The sequence below is a fragment of the Dendrobates tinctorius genome, unplaced genomic scaffold, assembly GCF_039654945.1.
Source record: "Dendrobates tinctorius isolate UK_male_01 unplaced genomic scaffold, ASM3965494v1 ptg000447l, whole genome shotgun sequence".
NCBI classification, from domain to species: domain Eukaryota; kingdom Metazoa; phylum Chordata; class Amphibia; order Anura; family Dendrobatidae; genus Dendrobates; species Dendrobates tinctorius.
Window position 1 is genome coordinate 38279 of NW_027362109.1, and position 21072 is coordinate 59350.

Genomic DNA, 21072 nt, shown 5'->3' on the forward strand with positions numbered 1-21072 from the left:
GTAGCAATGTAGCAACAAAACTGTTTGGGTATGACACTTGCACACCGCAAATACTGCAGCCATAGGAGACCAGAGACGCACAGACCACAATCTCCTATATTGTGTCTGCCTCAGCTGTGGACTGTGTATTCCCCATGGGGTGTCCAGTTCAACACTGCGGGGGAGTCAGGTGCCATTTTATTGTAGTCCAGAACTGTGCTCTTGGCTACAATTTACACCCCCATATCAACAGCTCACGTAGCTGTCGGTGACAGGAGGTCTGCGCAGTGGTTGTGAGATGTGGTGAGCACAGATCAGGAGCCTGACGCTGTACTAATATCAGGCTATTGAGCAGCTCGGTGGCCTGGGATTAGTCGTACAATGTCAGGCTGCCGACCTGTATTCACTTCAGTATTCAGAGCTCATCATCACGTTGCTGTGCTCTGAACACTGACTCATCTCTGCTCAGTCAGTGTAAAGTCTCATTCAGTTGTCCCTACATTATACATCTGAGTGAGGCTTTACACTGAGCACAGCCATGTATCTAGTCCCATCATGTGTGACGGTCTGCTGAGCCATGTATCTCATGCGGTCACTGAAACGGTGAGCAGCGCAGCTTCAACTAACAGAATCGGTGCTAACGACCGACCTCTGTGTCACTGTCCACTTGTCAATATCACTTTGCCACCACTAACAAAATGGCTCCTATGCTTCATCCTGCCTTATCCTTTGGCAAACTTCTAGAAGGCGAGGAGTGACGTCTCACACATGGAGCAGATCCCACCAATGTGTACTGCAGTTGCACTATTTCACATTACATTCAATTTTTATGGCAAATATCAGCAGTTGCCCCCCACTCCCTCCAGTTTTTCAAGTTGAAAATATGAACAAAAATTGCTATTTTATACCATTAAAAAATATACGTTTTTGCATTTTTTTTTCCAATTGTTGAGAAAAAATGGGCACATCTAATATATAAAGCTCAAAGTGTGTATGTATGTACAGTATGTATGTATGTATGTGTGTATGTATGTGTGTGTGTATGTATGTATGTATGTGTGTATGTCCGGGATAGGCATCCGCACCGTCGCAGCTACAGCCACAAAATTTGGCACAGTCACACATCTGGACCCCGAGAGCGTCCTAAGCTATGTTGTGAGGTGAAATTTTAACCCCGTGCATTTCAATTCACCAAACAATTTTGCCCCTATCTACATACTGAGGGAAAAAGTGTGTGCGCGTCAAGCCCCGCCCCTCATTATGATGTCATAATGCCCCTATTTGCATACTGGGGAAACAGTGTGTGCGTATCAAGCCCTGCCCCTCATTATGATGTCACAATAGTTGCCATGGTGACGCTGATGTCATCATAGGTTGCAAACCCTGCCGCTGCTCATTATGATGTCATAATGGTTGACTATGGGATGGAGGATGTGTGATGGGTATATGGGCACTGGACTATGGGATGGAGGATATGTATGACGGGTATATGGGCACGGGCCTATGGGATGGTGGATATGTATGACGGGTATATGGGCACGGGACTATGGGATGGAGGATATGTATGACGGGTATATGGGCACGGGACTATGAGATTGAGGATGTGTGATGGGTATATGGGCACGGGAATATGGGATGGAGGATGTGTGACGGGTATATGGGCACGGGACTATGGGATGGACGATATGTATGACGGGTATATGGGCATGGGCCTATGGAATGGAGGATATGTATGATAGGTATATGGGCACGGGACTATGGGATTGAGGATATGTATGATGGGTATATGGGCACGGGACTATGGGATGGAGGATGTGTGACGGGTATATGGGCACGGGACTATGGGATGGACGATATGTATGACGGGTATATGGGCACGGGACTATGGGATGGAGGATGTGTGATGGGTATATGGGCACTGGACTATGGGATGGAGGATATGTACGACGGGTATAGGGGCACAAGACTATGGGATGGCGAATAAGTATGATGGGTATATGGGCACTCGACTATGGGATGGCGAATATGTATGATGGGTATATGGGCATGGGACTATGGGATGGACGATGTGTATGATGGGTATATGGGCATGGGACTATGAGATGAAGGATGTGTGATGGGTATATGGGCACTCGACTATGGGATGGCGAATATGTATGATGGGTATATGGGCATGGGACTATGGGATGGAGGATGTGTGATGGGTGTATGGGCATGGGACTATGGGATGGAGGATGTGTGATGGGTATATGGGCACTGGACTATGAGATGAAGGATGTGTGATGGGTATATGGGCATGGGACTATAGGATGGAGGATATGTATGGTGGGTATATGGGCACGGGCCTATGGCATGGAGGATGTGTGATGGGTATATGGGCACGGGCCTATGGGATGGAGGATATGTATGATGGGTATATGGGCACAGGACTATGGGATGGAGGATATGTATGATGGGTATATGGGCATTGGACTATGAGATGAAGGAAGTGTGATGGGTATATGGGCACTCGACTATGGGATGGCGAATATGTATGATGGGTATATGGGCATGGGACTATGGGATGGAGAATATGTATGATGGGTATATGGGCATGGGACTATGGGATGGAGGATGTGTGATGGGTATATGGGCACTCGACTATGGGATGGAGGATATGTATGATGGGTATATGGGCACGGGCCTATGGGATGGAGGATAATTATTTGTTTTAACTAACCACAGTTAGTTACTATGCCCGGGCAGTGCCGGGCTCTTCAGCTAGTTCCCTTTAAATCTGCCAGATCCATTTATCATCTACTGTAGATTATAAAGGGAATGTTGCTGATTAAATGTAGCCATTAAAATGAACTGTTATGCTCTGACTGGAACTAATTGTTTTTTGTTCTGGCTCTGACCGCCGTGAAGCCTAAATGCCTGTAGGTCCACTCTGATTGTCCCTCGGGATCAGGAAAAAACTTTATTTTTTTAATAAAGCCAATCGGTTCATGTTTTGTACTCCGTTAAGTGAATAAGGTAAAGCAAAGTTCTATGTTCAACCTCCGACCCTTCCTTCTGATGTCTGCTCCTTCTGACATGGATATATTCTCAAGGTCCATACAAGAACATGTCATAACTATTATAGGCATAGTGTGTTTTTTTAACCTATGCATTGTCTTAAGCGTTCTGGGTTGACAAATAACCTGAATAAATATTCGGCACTCCTCACTAAGGAATTTGGCAGGAGATAGCAGTAATTACATATACTACTACTACTACTACTTTTTGAAGCTATTTGACTATGGAGCCAGCCTGGTATGTATCTCGACCCATGCGCCAGACCACAGACTATTTAAAAGTTATTTTTTAGCATCTCCATTTGGAATACAAGCAGTGAGCTGAATCCATTTTTTTTCTTTCTTTTTGATGGCTATAACTTAATTACTTAATCAAAGTTCACATTGTGTCATTGTCTACGGTTGGGGGCTTGCAGCTGAAGCCCTAGAAAAACGTTTTCCGATGTTTGTGTTAATGGAGCCATCTACTATATAATAATTCTATCTGTCTGTCTGTTTGCAATGGAAATCCCGCATCGCTGATTGGTCGCGCCCGGCCGGCCGCGACCAATCAGCGACAGGCAGAGTCCGGCCGCAAATTGGTGCGGAGTTCGAACGGCGCACGCCACTGCTACCATCGGGAGATCTGCGGCGTTAGCCTCTTATCTCGCGACGGTTGCCTCGGGTCATCTCCTGCCACACGGATTTGCCGCAATCAGCGATATTGGCGTGGAATTTAAAGGGGATCTGTCACCCCATTTTTGGCCTATCAGCTGCAGCCACTGCCATCAGGGGCTTATTTACAGCATTCTGTAATGCTGTGGATAAGCCCCCGATGAAACCTGAAAGATAAGAAAAAAGAGTTAGCTTATACTCACCCCGGCGTTCGGTCCGGTCTGATGGGTGTTGCTGTCCCATCCGACACCTCCCATCTTCATATGATGACGCCCTCCTCCTTGCTTCTCCCTCAGTTCCTGCGCACGCGTACTTTATTGGCCCTGTTGAGGGCAGAGCAGAGTACTGCAGTGCGCAGGCGCCTGACCTCTCTGATCTTTCCCGGCGCCTGCGCACTGCAGTACTTTACTCTGCCCTCAACAGAGCAGATAAAGTACATGTGCACAGGAGCCAAGGGGAAGCAAGGAGGAGGACATAATTGTATGAAGATGGGAGGCGCCGGACAGCGACGAACCACCGCCCCCGCCTCCGGTGAGTATAATCTAACGTGTTTTTCTTATTTTTCAGGTTTCATCGGGGGCTTATCTACAGCATTACAGAATGCTGTAGATAAGCCCCTGATTGCGGTGGCCCCTGCTTATGGGGCAAAAATGGGGTGACTTATTCCCTTTAAATAAACTACATGCATATTCTAGAATACCAGATGTGTTAGAATCGGGCCACCATCTTGTTGATTATAATGAAGTAGATGGAGTCAGTGTGTGCTCTATAGGTCATAATTTTTGTCCTCGTATGCCTTTTTGAGGCAGACACCAAGATGGCGTCTTGGTGCCTGCCTCAAATAGGCATATAATAATGCTAATATAGAACACTGACTCTGCCTGCATCATTATATTCAATGTTCCTGTTGGTGCGAACATCTGAATCCCATTCTATGGGGCTTCAGACACAAATACCGACAGGGCCACTGATCATAGTCCAATGTGAACAGTCTGAGAGGCACGGCACCGTATAGGGAATGTGTGTCTGACTGCAGAGTCCCCATAGATAGGTTAAGCTATAAAGGAACTTTGGGCAGTGCTTCCCCCCTCCCACTACTTCTCAGGTGATGCCATATATTAGGACGCCCACTGACCAATGGGAAAAAGGGGAAGGGGCGTCCGGCCACACCCTCAGGGGTTAAATTCTTGTGCTGGGCCGGAGAATTCCTCTTCCTCCCCTGGCTGACCAGTCAAAGTTTTGTCACCACCCTCCCTCCCTTATAAATTCGCAATTGTGCTGTGCGGCTATTGTATATAATGTTTATTTAAAAAAAAAATAAAAATTTTGGACAATGTTTTCATTACTTGCATGATTTTGTTGTATTCAATGTCACAGCGGTAGTATGGGGGGCAAAGGTTCGTAACCTCTCATCAGCTTCCTTGCCCACCGTCAGTTACGGGGGGCTTTCGGCTCTGAGTCCGTTGAGAATTTGTATTTGCCTCTCTCGGTTTAGAATTCAGTAAACTGTGACCGACCTGTTCAACCCATCCAGGCCTTTTTGTTGTTTCGTTATTATGGGATTGGTGGGAGGCGGGGAGGCACCGTTTACGTCATACGGGTCTCTGCAGTCTAAGCAGGACTGTCTTAGGATGCCCAAGTCCTACTAGTTAATGAATGTCTCTAGAACCTTTTATAAGGGAATAATTGTCACGGCTAGATGATGACCAGGTCACAACATCTCCCACATCGGCAAGTATGTAGTCGACTAGTAAAGGGAAACCTGTCACCTCGTTTTTCAGCTATAAGCTGCGGCCACTGCCTTTCTACAGCATTCTAGAATGCTGTCGATAAGCCCTGAAAGGCAGTGGCCGCAGCTTATAGCTGAAAAGCGAGGTGACAGGTTGCCTTTATCAAAGTAAGCCTATGGAGCGTCAGAACAAGGCCCCATAGGCTAGCATTATAGAAGAGACTTCTCGCTCTCACCGAGAGCATAGAGTGAGCCGAAGAGTCTGGAGAGCAATGAAAGACGATTCCGACAGCTAAATAGGAAAGGGTTATTTACAGTTAGAGCAGTCACACTGTGGAATGCCGACCACAAGAAATAGTAATAGCAGACACTACAACAGCTTTTAAAAAGGGCTGGATGATTTCCTCAATACACATAACATTGTGGGTTATATTTAATTTAGTGACAAAATGGACAATTGGTGGAGAAAGGTTAAACTTGATGGACCCAAGTCTTTTTTCAACCTATGTATGTAGCTATGTATCTATGACATCACATAAAAGTGGAGCCGGACAGAGCTTGATCTCAGAGAAGATGGCAGTTGGGAAGTATATTACCCCACCACACTACAGTACATACACGTTTAGTGAAAAAAGCAAAACTTCATGAGGATTCTTCAAATATGTACGATGTACAGTATTGGTATGCCATATATTTCAGAAATATTCTATTACAAACGAATATTAATTAATTCAGAATTTTTATTTAATTTTTTTAAATTAGGAATTCCCTATCAGTATGTCTTTGGAGTGTGGGAGGAAACCGGAGTACCCGGAGGAAACCCACGCAAACACGGGGAGAACATATAAACTCCTTGCAGATGTTTTCCTTAGTGACATTTAAATCCAGGATCCCAGTGCTGCAAAGCAACAGTGATAACCACTGAGCCACCGTGCTGCCCAAGTACAGCTTTGATGATGGACTTGCTGTACTAGATGTATATGGTGCCCTAATCATAGATTGGGCAAATGCATCTACTGATGCTGCGAGCGGCCCTGGATAATCCACGCCGACAGGATGATATAATCCGGCGGAAGATGGACCCTAGGAGAAGAGATATAAAACTAATGTAAGTAATGGTACTCCATATTAGAGGATACTGCTTTGGTGTCATTGTGGCAGGACAGTAGAGAAATCTTATCCGTGCAGAGGAACAGGATCATTGTCACTCATCATACATGTGACAATCCCACCACTGACAGATAACATCTTCTCCACATGAAATATTCTCACTGGCCAACATCAATTAACATAGGCCTTATTATCACACTTACGTCTTCTAGGTTCTCGCTCTTCTACTATTTTGGCATTTTGCTCTTCTACCAGTTTTATTGCAGAGTTATTTTTCTTCTCAACTAGAAATTCATATAAAAAGTGAAAAAACAAGTCAATGATCATTGTCAGTCATCATACATGTGACAATCGTACCCACTGGGAGTTAACATCTCCTCCTCGTGACTAATTCTCAATCGCCGACATCAGACCTTATTGTCACACTTACCTCTGCTAGGTTCTGTCTCTGGGACTATTTCTGGGTCTTGATCTTCTCCCAGTCTTAGTGCAGATGTATTTATTGTCTCAACTGGAAATTCATCTAAAAAAGTAAGAAAAAAAAGTCAATGATCATTGTTAGTCATAAATGTGAAAATCCCACCATTGACATATAGCGATGAGCGAGTGTGCTCGTTACTGGAGTTTTCCGAGCATGCTTGGGTGTTCTCCACATGTATTCAGGTTCTCTAGCAGTCTCAAATCATGCAGCTGCGGGGACTAAAACTTGATTTCCGAGCACACCCAAACTACTCAGAGAACACCCGAGCATGTTCGGAAAACTCGAGTAAAGAGCACACTCACTTATCACTACATATAATATATCCTCCTCATGAATTATTCTCAGTTGCCGACATCAGACAACATAGACCTTATAGTCACACTTACCTCTGCTAGGCTCTGTCTCTGCAACTATTTCTGGGTCTTGTTCTTCTCCCAGTTTTAATGCAGATGTATTTTTGGCCTCAACTGGAAATTCATATAAAAAAGTAAGAAAAACAAGTCAATGATTATTGTCAGTCATAGATGTGAAAATCCCACCATTGACATATAGTGATGAGCGAGTGTGTTCATTACTCGAGTTTTCCGAGCATTTTGAGGGTGCTCATGAATTAAGTTTTAGTCCCCGCAGCTGCATGATTTGCAGCTTTTAGACAGCCTGAATACATGTGGGGATTGCCCGTTATTTCGGAAATCCTCACATGAATTCAGGCTGTCTAGCAGTCTCAAATCATGCAGCTGTGGGGACTAAAGCTTGATTTCCGAGCACGCCAAAACTACTCAGAGAACACCCAAGCATGTTCAGAAAACTCGAGTAAAGAGCACATTCGCTTATCACTACATATAATATATCCTCCTTGTGAATTATTCTCAATCGCCGACATCAGACCACATAGACCTTATTGTCACACTTACCTCTGCTAGGCTCTGTCTCTGCAACTATTTCTGGGTCTTGTTCTCCCAGTTTTAATGCAGATGTATTTTTTGCCTCAACTGGAAAATTATACAAAAAAGTAAGAAAAACAAGTCAATGATCATTGTCAGTCATAGATGTGAAAATCCCACATTGACATATAATATATCCTCCTCCTCAATTATTCTCAGTCTCCGACATTAGACAACATAGACCTTATTGTCACACTTACCTCTGCTAGGCTCTGTCTCTGCGACTATTTCTGGGTCTTGATCTTCTCCCAGTTTTAATGCAGAGGTATTTTTTGTCTCATCTTGAAATTCATACAAAAAAAGTAAGAAAAACAAGTCAGTGATCATTGTCAGTCATAGATGTGAAAATCTCACCATTGACATATAATATATCCTGCTCGTGAATTATTCTGTCGCCGACATCAGACAACAAAGACCTTATTGTCACACTTACCTCTGCTCGGTTCTGTCTCTGGGACTATTTTTGGGTCTTGATCTTCTCCCAGTTTTAATGCAGATGTATTTATTGTCTCAACTGGAAATTCATGTAAAAAAGTAACATATAATATATCCTCCTTGTGAATTATTCTCAGTCGCTGAAATCAGACCACATAGACCTTATTGTCACACTTACCTCTGCTAGGTTCTGTCTTTACTACTATTTCTGGTCTTTGCTCTTCCAGTTTTAGTGCAGATGTATTTTTCGTATCAACTGGAAAATCATACAAAATATTAAGAAAAACAAGTCAATGATAACCTCCTATAAGATTAGAGTCATATCTTTATGGTTGCTGATGCCGGATTGCTATCAGCACAACCCTGTGGTCGGGTTCATAGCACACCTATAATTCTGCTACATAGAGGGGATCTATGCATCTCCTCTATGTAGCAGAGGCGATCGATTTATGGCAGTTTCTAGCCTCCTATGGAGCAATGCAAAAATAAAAAAAATGTTTTTAAAAATATTAAAAAATGTAAAAAAACAAAAGTTTAAATCACCCCTCTTTCGCCCCATTCAAAATTAAACAATAAAAAAATTCAAACCTACACATATTTGGTATTGCTGTGTTCAGAATCGCCCAATCTATCAATAAACAAAAAGATTAACCCTATCGCTAAACGGCTGAGCGAGAAAACAAATCGAAACGCCATAATTAAGTTTTTTTGGTCGCCGCGATATTGCATTAACATGAAATAACAGGCGATCAAAAGAATGTATCTGCCTAAAAGTGTTATCATTAAAAACGTCAGCTCAGCGTGCAAAAACTAAATTCTCGCCCAACCAGAGATCCCAAAAAGTGGAGACGCTACGGGTCTCAGAAAAGGGCGCAATTTATTTTTTTATTTGCAAAGTTTGGAATATTTTTTCACCACTTAGATAAAAAGAACCTGTTTGGTGTCTATGAACTCGTAATGACTTGTAGAATCCAAGTCACAGGTCAGTTTTAGCATTTAGTGAACCTAGCAAAAAAGTCAATCAAAAATTAAGTATGTGATTGCATTTATTTTGCAATTTTACTGTACTTGGAATTTTTTTCCTGTTTTCTGTTACACGACATGGTAAAAACAAAGGTATTGTTCAAAAGTACAACTCGTTCCACAAAAAATAAGCCCTCACATGGCCATATTGACCTAAAAATAAAAAACTTATGGCTCTGGAAAGAAGTAGAAAGAAAAACAAAAGCGCCAAAACGCAAAATCTAAACAAAGGTTCGGGGGTTAAGGGGTTTAAACATCTGTGGCACATTAAGGGTATATATAAGGTTAGTTTGGGGCCTGATTGAGCCATGGGCAGAGTATTCGTGATCAGTATCAGGCACCAGACTGTATGGCCCCTTATACCTTTTAATGCGCAGCACATAAGAGTGAGAATTTTATACGTTAACGTGTTGGATTGTTGTTTATTTTAAAGGCACAAAAAAGCAGTGATTTTCTGAGTCCTCATGTGACATTTACATTACACCTTATGATCAGTGGCGACAACAAGATGTCCTATAGACCTGCACATACCTGGCAATATGGGAGAGGGTGACTTGTTGTTTTCAGTAGTGAAGCACTGATTATCACCATCATTTCCAGTTGGAGAAGATTCTTTCTGCCTGTTTAGTAGAAGAAAAATAAATAAATTACAAGTGAAAGCAATGAAAATTAAAAAGACTCCGTTTTTATGGGCAATTAGGACACTTGGCCAAAATGAAGGGTATACCTTGCACAGGACTGCCTTCTGTCAGCATGAATGAATAATAACTAGTAATAAAGGGCTTTAATGAAATGGAAATGAAAGGCTGGTCATAATGATCAACTGTTATCACCAGCGTTATCACAAGCCAGACCCAACAGTGATGATCAATCATGGGATGGTGGATTCTGTATTTAGTATTGTGTCATATGCGTATTGTATTTGGTATTCTGAAGATATGTCAGTACTATACCCTATAATAATTTACTCACATATCTGAGTGTTTTGTGCTGGTCTCTAGAGAGCAATCTGGAGATGGCTCATGATCTTCATCTCTCATCATCCTGGTATTGGGGTCATATAGCTAAAATACACAGAGTAAAATTAAATATATATATATATATACAGTATATATAGTATTATAATACTATTTTAGTTATAGTTTTGTGGATTTACTGATCATATACTTACCTTAGAAAGTCTTTGAGAAGATGATACATAGTTTAGACTTTCTGGCCAATCACTGACCTCCTCATCTGAATTCATATATTTGGGTCTCTCAATGCCAGCTACAAAGTACAAGTATTATCAGAGATTATTAATATAATCACAGACAGTCACCATGTTATTACTAATAATGATGGGAACATATTGTCACATAAAATGAAAGACAAGACAAACGGCAACTTTAACCAGATGATGTCTCATTCTACTTACTGGGAAAGTAGCGGGTGTCCTCCTCTGACGTAATATCTGGCCTTAACGTTGGCATATTTTGAAGGTTCTCAAAGTCTAACTCACTCAGGAATGGATGACTCTTGATTTCATTTGCTCCTCCTGGAAATGGAAGACAAGAAAAAAGTGATCCAGACAATGTTAGGAAGACTGTACATTTTAAGTTAATCTAAACTGAAGATATAGCAGATCCAAAATATACTGTAAGTCATGGAATGAAGAATGGGGAATGGACAAGAAGATAATGCAGAGTCCTCAGTGTTTATCCTCATGGAAATGATCTATTTGTCAGGTCACAGAGGAGCTATAAGTCATTATTAATACTACTATATATATTACCTGTCCCGAGTCTATGTGTTGGATCTTTTATGAGTAGCTGAGTAATGATGCTTTGAGCTTTGGGATGAAGAGCACACTCTTGAAATTTCAAAGTGATGTCATCTGTTATATAAAAAGTAAATATTACAGAAAAGAAGGTCTCTACATTTACTATCATTTAAAAAACTCATCAAAAGCAACAAGTAACTAAATCAAAGAATGAACATAACAACTGAACCAAATTACTGTGGCATCACACAGCATTCAGAATATTTTACTTACCCGTGGTGATACTGTTGAAAATATCACTTTTGTATCTTCCTTTAAATGGCACATCGCCGGTAAGAAATTCATACATGATGATCCCTATTGACCACCAGTCAATAGGCCTTCCGTAGCCCTCCCCTAAGATGACTTCTGGGGCTATATAATGCAAGGTGCCAGTCATCTGAAAACCAACAGAACAATGAGAAGATGATCAATGAAAATAACTGTGACAAATAATATCAGTGGAAAAGTTTTCTATGTGAGAAAATATCCGAGAAGCAGTAATAGATCAGATCTGTAAAGAATAAGTTTTTTATGTATAGCTAACCCCATCAGCAGGAAACTCTCTGGTGATGTCGATAGTTTGAGCCTTGTAAATGTCTGATGTTGGTCTCATGAGTCCGAGTTTTGAAATCCCAAAATCGGTGACTTTGATATGTCCAGTTGATGATATCATGAGGCTGTAAAAGAAAAGATATTGTCAGCCCTAAGTAATAACCCATAGACTATAACTATAACTGTCTCCCTTTATTATCCTGCAGCGCTCACTTACTTTTCAGGCTTCAGGTCTCGATGAACCACACCATAGCTGTGCAGATATTCCACAGCAACAACCGTTTCTGCAAGGTACCTGCGGGCCAAGGCGAGGGGTAAACGACCATATAACTCTAAGAGACTGCCACAGTCTCCTCCTAGAGCAGAAAGCAAATATGACAGGTGAGGGTTTGTTACAATGTAAATTACACATGATGAGTGTGAATGAGAAATAAGCTGAGACATTGGGGCAGGGAGTCAATCATAGAGATACACTGTGTGATGTAGAGCGTATACTGTATACTGCAGAGTAATCCTATACAAAAAGAGAGCTGAGATCTGCCCCCTGCTGGTAAACTCTTACATTGCACTGTCAATCTCTGACAGCGGCATTTACAGCAGGTGACCTGGAGGCGAGCTGCTCTAAGCACTCATTGCTCCCATTCCATGTCAGTGGTTTGCTATGGCTGCTGAGTGTCTGCGGAAGACTACTATCCTTGCCACTATGGTACTTCTGTGAAGGTCAGTGTATAGCTTGGCTTCATAGTGGACCAAGATTTTCACCATATTCTGCAATGCCCATACTGCAGTACATAGTAATTACGATTATATAATCACAAGTTCAGGTCCCTTATGGAGACTAAAAAATAAAATACCAAAATATTTGGGGAAAGAAAATTTAATATAAAAATCACTTTTTCTCCATTCAAAATAAAAAAAAAAAAATAAACTCAGATGGAATTGCAGTGTTTTTGTTGCCCCAACATCAGAAAAAAATGCAATAAGAAGCAATGAAAATTATTATCTGTCAGAAAGATGTAACCATCCTAATCTGTTCTTATGAGCATGTAGAATGATGAAATATAAATACATTGGTAGCTTTATATGTTTAAGCAGAAATGGGCTGATTATAGATACAATGGATATGTCTTACCTGCTTCAAAGTCCATGACCATACACAGATGTCGTTTACCTGGGAAGGAACAAAGCGTGGAGACAACAAAGGGGCAATCAGCGAATATTGCGATGTCCCTTTCCAGATAGGCCATTTCAAGATACTCTGGATCCTCCAGGATACCCCTTGCTTGTTTCTTCATGGCGAATACCTTGTTTGTGTCTTTATGACGCACTAAGTAGACGGCCCTGTAGAGGAGAAAAATCCATAATTTATACAGAATTCTTACTAACAGTCTGTCTATACTGTATGTCAAATGATCTTCTGTCCTAATAGTTAATAGTGATTAATAGTGATGAGCGAGTATGCTCGTTATTCGAGTTTTCCGAGCATGCTCGGGTGTTCTCTGAGTATTTTGGCGTGCTCGGAGATTTAGTTTGTGTCACCGCAGCTGCATGATTTGCGACTGCTAGACAGTCTGAATACTCGTGAGGAGGAATGCCTGTTTGTTAGGAAATCCCCACATGTATTCAGGCTGTCTAGGAGCCGCAAATCATGTAGCTACGGCGACACAAACTAAATCTCCGAGCATGCCAAAATACTCAGAGAACACCCGAGCATGCTCGGAAATCACGAGTAACAAGTACACTCACTCATCACTAATAGTTAATACTAGATGTATGGCCGTCACTAGAAACCAATGTCTGGAAATACACAAAATTACTCAGCATAAATGATCACTTAGGGCTCATACTCACTTACGAGAGACTCGCACGATTCTCGTGTTAGTCTCTCGCATGAAAACTCGGCACTGCCGCCGGCACTGGGACTGGAGCGTGCGGCTGCATAGAGATACATGTAGCCGCACGCTCCGGTCCCAGTGCGAGTATCGAGAATCGTGTGAGTCTCTCGCAAGTGAGTATGAGCCCTTATGGGAGGTTTTCATACATATCACATCATAACTGAGCTGAATCATGACAAATAGATGTGGAGTAGATGACTAGATGTAGATTAGATCTAGTGCAAAGTGGTACCGATAACAACAGCTCAACACACCAAAAACAAGTCCTTACAAAGCTCTATGGGATGAAAAAATAAAAATGTTACACATCTTGGAATACAGTAAAATTTAGATGTGGACTCATATACAGGAATTTCCAAAAGGCAGGACATATAGACTGAGGCACCATCATAAGGAGTTTGGGAAAAATGAAGATTATACATAACGCTCACCCTAAAGATCCTCTGCCAATCTCTTTGATCTGGGTATAGTCGCTCATACTTGGTTTTCTCATAGGGGTCAATGATCTGATCACGGCCTAGAAGAATAAGAAATGACAATAAGACATATAAGTTGCAGGAAGATAAAAGCTGCAGATGCAGGAACTTCTCTACATTATGTCCCCGCTGATTACACTGCAGCAGATGTAAAGGACATGATACCAGCAGGACGCTCCCCAGACACTATTATATTATAGGGATATCCTCCATACACATGTATCATTGTACTGGAGGGGATGGTAAGGGACATCACACAGAGGAGACAGGAATAATAATAATAGGTCCAATCTACATTAAGAATAGAGTTAACCCACTGTACTCTGGGGTGTAACATGTGATGTGTAATTCATACCCCGTTATCTGATGATATACAGATGTTTTCTCTGATACTTACACTGGCAGATTCGGGGATCTCTGGTGTCTCAGATATTCCACCGTCAGCAGTTGCCGGCTCAGTTGTCTCTAATATAATGATAAAATAATGAGACATCATGTATTAGACGATATCAGAACTTAATATATAACACATCGATATAAGGAAGGAAAGACAAGTAAATGGTATAATACTAGTTATATGGATATTCTGCACATACTGTATATACTTATGGCACATCCATAGATAGATATACTCTGCCATAAATGTGTGATTGTTCGTGATCTGACAGTGACTTGGATGGGGACCTTGTGAGGTCCTCTGTGCATTTTGGGGCTGAGAAGATCCCAGAAGAGAGAACCAGAGGGGTTTTCAGAATTGCATGAGCCCTCTCCATTACAGTCTACAGGAGGTTCAGGAGCCGTCACCGGCCTCATACAGAGGATGAAGAGTAAATTTATATATTCTCTGGTGTCTCCATAATATTAATGTTTGTAGGAATGCGAGATGATCAGCTTACCTTCAATCAGATCACTTTTTAGCCCTGGCTCACTGGTATTGGGGTCAGCGATATTTCGGTGTTGCCCCTCTTTGGAGTCACCGGCCGGTGTTTCCTGATGGATATAATATGTGCAATTAATATAACAACTCACAAATACTAAATTACAGTACACAAAAGACAGAATGGACTAAACCTGGATTTACATAATTGCGGGGAATATACACGGCCGCTCCGCCCAGTAAATCCACATTAATATATAAGGAACTTGTATATACAACAGTTCTCCAATAACATCTATTACCAGAACTGCAGCATTTACAAGAAGGAAGATTGTGAAGATAAAGCGAGACCGATGTGATATGAAAGGTCCGCACCACTGAGCACAGTACAGACTGTCACCACAGAGGATGGAGCAGAGACAGGCTGCCATAAAAGATCCTGTATCTGCCTGGAGCGGACAGGGGGCTTCTATGATGAGAAATATGACAATCTGCTATATGACTAGTAATCTGGAGAAGATCAGACAAGAAAGACATGAGATATAGAAGATGACAGATTCTTACCAAATGCTTCAGTGGGCGGGCAATAAACTCTAGTACATACAGGAAATGTTGGGCCAATTGTTTAAAAAAGGCCAGATCTCCACATTGGGATCTTTCTTCAGCCTATAAAAATGGAAATAAACAAAAAAGGAAAATCATGAGAGAAAGTAGAGAATATAGGACGCTATTTATGTCACCATTTTACTCCTGCAATCTACAGCTACAATTAATACATATATGGATATTTCTTATAAGCTAAAAATTATATTGCTCTTGGCCAAACTATATATTTCATGTAAAGAAACTTGTATTTTATAAATATTATTCATTATTGTTTCATGTGCTGTGAATATTATTCATTATTATTGTTATATGCTTTGCCCAGATTGTCTGTTACCTGTTGTACTAATGTCCTGAGGTTCATCTGTAAATGCTCAAGATATTCTGAGCTAATACGACCTTGTTGGTGTTTGGTCAGGCAGTCTCTCACTAGCTTCACAACCAGCCGGTAAGTGAAGCTGAGGACGCCATCGGGTAGTGGTAGCACATGGGCAGGGGCATAGATGGCAAGAATCCCCTGGAGTGTGCCAACACCTCAAGTTTATCTGAAGAAATTCCAGACATTTCAAAAAAATCCAAGTGCAGTCAGTATATCACCAGCTTCATAGCCAATCACTGACAACAATGACACCTGGGCAGTAAGCAATTGGGTAGGTAGTGGTGGTGCATTATGATGTCATAATGGAGTCTTGTGGTGGAATGTTAACATGCCATCAGTGATGTCATCATGGAATCGGGGATGGAATCTTAACCCAGTTACAACTTTGAAAGTATAGTTACATCCAAGGTTGTGTCCCTGTCTTTTTTAGGCAGCACCAGAGCCCGCATCTCTACCCGCACATGACAGTTGATGGTGTGATCAGCTGTCATGTCCTGCAAATAGATGCAGATGGATTTTGGCTGTCAACCACTTATATGCTGCTGTCAATCACTGACAACTGCATATCAGACATGCTGACCGAAACCGTGTCACAAGTCTCGCTCATCAGCGCCCTTGTCACATGATTCTGGGGTTGCGATGGGTTATCATAAAAGCCGGGGGTCTGCAGAAGACCAGTGTGCCTGTCCATTGATCTTCTTTTATGAACACCGACTCATGGCCGGCGTTCAGATATTTTTCCTACCACTTAATTAAAAAAAGAACCTATACATGTTTGGTATCTGCATTCTCGTACTGTCCTGTAGAATCATATTACCAGGTCAGTTTTAGCATTTAGTAAACATTTTAAATTAAAAAAATTTGTGGAATTGCACTGTTTTGCAATTTCACAGCACTAGAAATTTTTTCCCCGTTTTCAAGTACAATATATGTAATCTATGGTGTCATTTAAAACTGCAACTCAGCCTGCAATAAACAAGACCTCATAGGCTATATTGATGGTAAAAAAAATGTTCTGACTCTGAGAAGAAGGGGAGCAAAAAAATGAAAGCACATAAAATGGAAAATCGTAAGGTGGTGAAGGGGTTAAAGGGGCATCTCACCATAAATGGAAGTTGCCTAGCAACATTCTAGTAACAATTAACGTGGCAAGATTATGGGTTGGGCATCAGAACCAGAATCAGGGAAAGAGGGAAAACCATGGCTTTGCTCTTCTGATCAGGCTTTTATATCCGTCTTTCCCCAAAAATATTATTTTAACCAGGTTTTGGATGCTAAATATTCTTTACATGTGTAAACATTTACTTTTTCTTCATATTGTGACCAGGGTGGACAGGGAGTAAAATTCAGCCCTGGCATTGTAGAGCACGCAGGCTCACGCTATCACCGCCCCCCTCCCCAGCTTGTATTTTATGAATATTATCCATTGTTGTTTTATATGCTTTGCCCAGATTGTCTGTTACCTGTTGTACTGATGTCCTGATGTTCATCTGTAAATGCTCAAGATATTCTGAGCTTATACGACCTTGTTGGTGTTTGGTCAGGCAGTCTCTCACTAGCTTCATAACCAGCCGGTAAGTGAAGCTGAGGACGCCATCGGGTATTGGTAGCACATTGTCAGGGGCATAGATGGTAAGAATCCCCTGGAGTAGTGCCAACTCCTCAAGTTTATCTGAAGAAATGTCAGACATTTCAAGCAAATCCAAGCGCAGTCAGTATATCACCAGCTTCGCAGCCAATCACTGACAATAATGACACCTGGGCAGTAAGCACTTGGTTAAGTAGTGGCGGTGCATTATGATGTCATAATGGAATCTTGGGGTGGAATGTTAACTTGACATCAGTGATGTCATAATGGAATCTGGTGATGGAATCTTAAAGGGACATCTCACCATAAAAGGAAGTTGCCTAGCAATAATTATTGTGGCAACACCATAGGCTTAGCATCAGTTTCAAACTCAGGCATGGAGGGAAGAACCAGATTTCATAATAATAATATTGCAATATATAGCTAAGTTCTCACATTGAATATTTTCACTGCATAGAAAACGCATTTTCTTACAGTCCCCACAAAGTGGATGGGATTTATAGAAATCTCATGCCCACTATGATTTTTACGCTGAGATTTATATGCAGATTTTATCCATAGAATTGCATTAGATGAGGAAAATACGCAGGTAAAAAACACAAAATGCATAAAATCCACACATGACTCTATCAATAAAGCTTTGTTAAAGCCGAGTACCAGGAAGTATCAAAATTAAAACAGATTTATTCAACACATAACATAGCAAAGAAACAAAAAAACGCAGTCAAAAAGATACAAAAATAGGTGGAAAAATGCAGCAGAAAATCTGCGACATCAAGAACTCACCAACTACTCTAACACAGACAGGGGCTGGATGGCACTTTTCAGCCTGGGGAGCAATCACAAGGCAGTGGCCCTCGAGTTGCAGTGGCCCTCCTTTTCCCTCCCTATCTCTGGCCATTGTATTAAAGCAGCAGAGATAACAGGCTTTAAAAATAGGCTGGTATGTAGATATGGGAACAGTAAGTAGCTTGCTGCATAGATATGGTAGCAGAACCAAGCGTACTCCAGAGATATGGAAGCAGAACCAAGCTTACTCCAGAGATATGGGAGCAGAATGGAGCTTACTCCAGAGATATGGGAGCAGAATAGGGATGGGCGAATCCTGAAATACTCGGAATCGCTAGACTCTAACGAGTCTGACTCGGAAACTCGCTATTCGTTGCAAGTCTAGCGAGTCCAATGTTAATGAATGGGGATGCGAGTATTGCAGCGATTCCTCTGCTGCCATTTTTTTTACTCTTTACTCTCGCAAGTGGCCCCTAGCTTAGCGATTTAGAATTCATCCCTAAAGCACAGAAAATCATTTCTACATCACACTAGAAGCTAAACAGGAAGTCGCCTGTGCTAACCGATTTACTGCACAGGCTGATCTGATATTCTGCACACACAGGGCGATCTGTTCTGCACACACAGGGCGATCAGATCTGCACACACAGGCCCACCAAAGATGTGTAGCAGACGTGATACAGAGAGGCTGATCGGCCTGGTTGAAGAGTGGCCCCAGCTGTGGCAGCCCACCCACCCTGGCTATGGTGATGAAAGACAGCGAAATATGGCTTGGAGGTCCATCGCCAGAAGTATGTTCCCGTCATTTGATCACGCTGGAGAAGATGGGCAGGCAAACATGGGTAAGAGTTATGTGATGTCATTTCTTCTATTTTCTTTTACTGTACCCTTTTTTGGATTAGGAGAGAGTGAGATTTCTTGTGTCACCATTGGCGTCTGTGACGCACTGAAACCGTGGTACCCAGCACCGGGCCGGGGTCTGCTTCACTGGGGGATGTGATGTGACCCGTGCTGTAGTCTCAGGGGATGCACAGTGCAAAGGGGATAACTACAGGGGACTGTAATAGGAGGACAATCAAGGCTAGTGATGCGTATTGGCACAGCAGGAAGGTAACGTGCGTGCTATTAGCTGGTAGCAGAGAAGCCCTGCACTCTCCCTGAAAAAATTGTTTAGTGCGCAAAGGCAGTCACCTAGGTGGACTGTGGTGCTGTCTGCGTCACCGCTCTGGGGTGAAGTGCGTGCTGTAACTTAGCAGAGAAGCAACGCACTCTCCCTGAAAAAATTGTTTAGTGCACACAAGCAGGCAGCGTGCGTGCTATTAGCTAGTGGGATAGATAGCAGCAACGCACTGGTCTGCCACAGAAACAATAACGCTGCAGGGGTAAATATGACCCCAATAATATCTGGTGGAAAAAAAAAAGAAAATTTGCTCAGCTATGCTTCTGATTTCAGCTCTGATGGAAGCTGAGTGAGTAAGCTAAGCTCTGAGGATGGTGCTGTATGCACTGTAAGGCTGCTCCTGCCTTTCTCCCTGCCTACAGTCCTCTACAGAACTCCTCCGTCCTGGTAGTTCTGAAAATAACTTTTGTGTTATATGTGTGGAATCTTGAGGTCTTACACTGACTAACAGTCCCTAGATCTGCTCTATGTCTCCAACTCGCCCTGCACTAGCTCAGATCGTCACAGGAATGTGCCCAAAATGGCGGGGGCAGGGTTTATATACAGCCTTGCCTGTGATACATGACATAGGCATCACGATGGACAGCAGCCAATCATAGTAGTGCTCTTCACAGTTTTCTCACCTAACAAACTAGGCTGTCTCTGAAAATTAACATATTCTGTATTCTGCGAGTCGCGAATACAGTATATAGGAGTCCTAGACTCGCTAAGACTCGCTGCTGACAGCGGGACACAAAATCGCTAAGAAACTAGGATTGCTTGTATTAAACTCTGAAAAAACTAGGATTGCCATTGATTTGCATTGGACTTGTTACTGTGCGAGTAATCTCTTGGAAACTCGCAGAGTACCGACTCCTGCGAGTCCCCTACTACTCGCAGAGTAACGAGTCCTAACTAGAGTTGAGCGAAACGGGTCGAAAATTTCAAAAGTCCCCGACTTTTGGCAAAGTCGGGTTTCATAAAAAGAAACCCGACCCTAGGATGAGATCGGCCACGAGGTCGGCGACTTACGCGCCAAAGTCGCGTTTCAAAAGTTTGTTTTGCGCTCTTTTTCAGCCAATCAGGATCCACGGACACTGTGGGCAACGTGATGACATAGGCACGGGTCACCACCATCTTTCAGAAGGGCATGCAAGTGATTGGCTTGCTTTGGTGGGCGTCACAGGGGGTATAAAAGGGCGCGCACGCCGACCGCCATCTTACTTCTGCCGATCTTAGTATAGGGAGAGGTTGCTGCTGATTCTGTAGGGAGAGCGTTAGGCAGGGAAGAAGACAAAAAAACTGCTTCTGCTGCTAGCGATTTGGCCTGCACAACACACCAGTCACTGTGTGTGCAGTGCAAGGGGAGGCTATATAGTGGTGTATCAGTGGTGTTGGTTGTTGGGCTGCCTTCTAAGGCTTCCTGACATTCCTGCATTGCTGTTTACCCACTGCTCCGCAAACTGCTTTTTTAAAAGCAATCCCAATTTTTTTATTTTGTCCTGCTGAAAAGAAAAAAAAACTGCTTCTGCTGCTAGC

The 21072-nt window shown here is 42.4% G+C and overlaps 1 protein-coding gene and 2 long non-coding RNA genes across 3 annotated transcripts in view; all 3 read right to left on the reverse strand.

The window, feature by feature from the left end:
- Positions 1 to 6183: 6183 nt before the first annotated feature.
- LOC141077399 (uncharacterized) lies at positions 6184 to 7997 on the reverse strand. The gene is made up of 5 exons (XR_012227555.1): positions 7924 to 7997; positions 7396 to 7476; positions 6959 to 7051; positions 6732 to 6812; positions 6184 to 6501 (listed from the first exon to the last, which is right to left on the reverse strand). It is a non-coding gene; the product is annotated as an uncharacterized lncRNA (long non-coding RNA).
- A 124-nt stretch (positions 7998 to 8121) lies between these two features.
- On the reverse strand, positions 8122 to 15128 carry LOC141077400 (microtubule-associated serine/threonine-protein kinase 3-like). Its single transcript, XM_073564304.1, has 15 exons — positions 15035 to 15128; positions 14536 to 14603; positions 14094 to 14179; positions 12900 to 13108; positions 11985 to 12123; positions 11760 to 11892; positions 11447 to 11612; positions 11186 to 11287; positions 10829 to 10948; positions 10583 to 10680; positions 10384 to 10475; positions 9943 to 10031; positions 8567 to 8644; positions 8387 to 8467; positions 8122 to 8234 (listed from the first exon to the last, which is right to left on the reverse strand). Exons 3-15 carry the CDS (start codon positions 14153 to 14155, stop codon positions 8122 to 8124), a joined length of 1482 nt encoding a protein of 493 aa, XP_073420405.1. The 5' UTR covers positions 14156 to 14179; positions 14536 to 14603; positions 15035 to 15128.
- Positions 15129 to 15470: 342 nt separating this feature from the next.
- The window catches only part of LOC141077395 (uncharacterized), a 94009-nt gene continuing 88407 nt past the window's right edge, over positions 15471 to 21072 (reverse strand). Inside the window, exon 3 of the long non-coding RNA XR_012227552.1 lies at positions 15471 to 15681. This is a non-coding gene — a long non-coding RNA (uncharacterized lncRNA). The remainder of the gene's footprint in view (positions 15682 to 21072) is intronic.

Bases quoted from the DNA above. Each gene is read 5' to 3' on its own strand.
- LOC141077400 (XM_073564304.1), bottom strand. From the start codon at position 14,155: ATGAGAAAACCAAGTATGAGCGACTATACCCAGATCAAAGAGATTGGC. The intron at 11,613-11,759 runs GTTAGCTATACA...GTTGGTTTTCAG, and splicing joins GAGAGTTTCCTGCTGATGGG to ATGACTGGCACCTTGCATTA. The intron at 8,235-8,386 runs GTAAGTGTGACA...ATGAATTTCAAG, and splicing joins AGAGACAGAACCGAGCAGAG to ATGAGACAAAAAATACCTCT.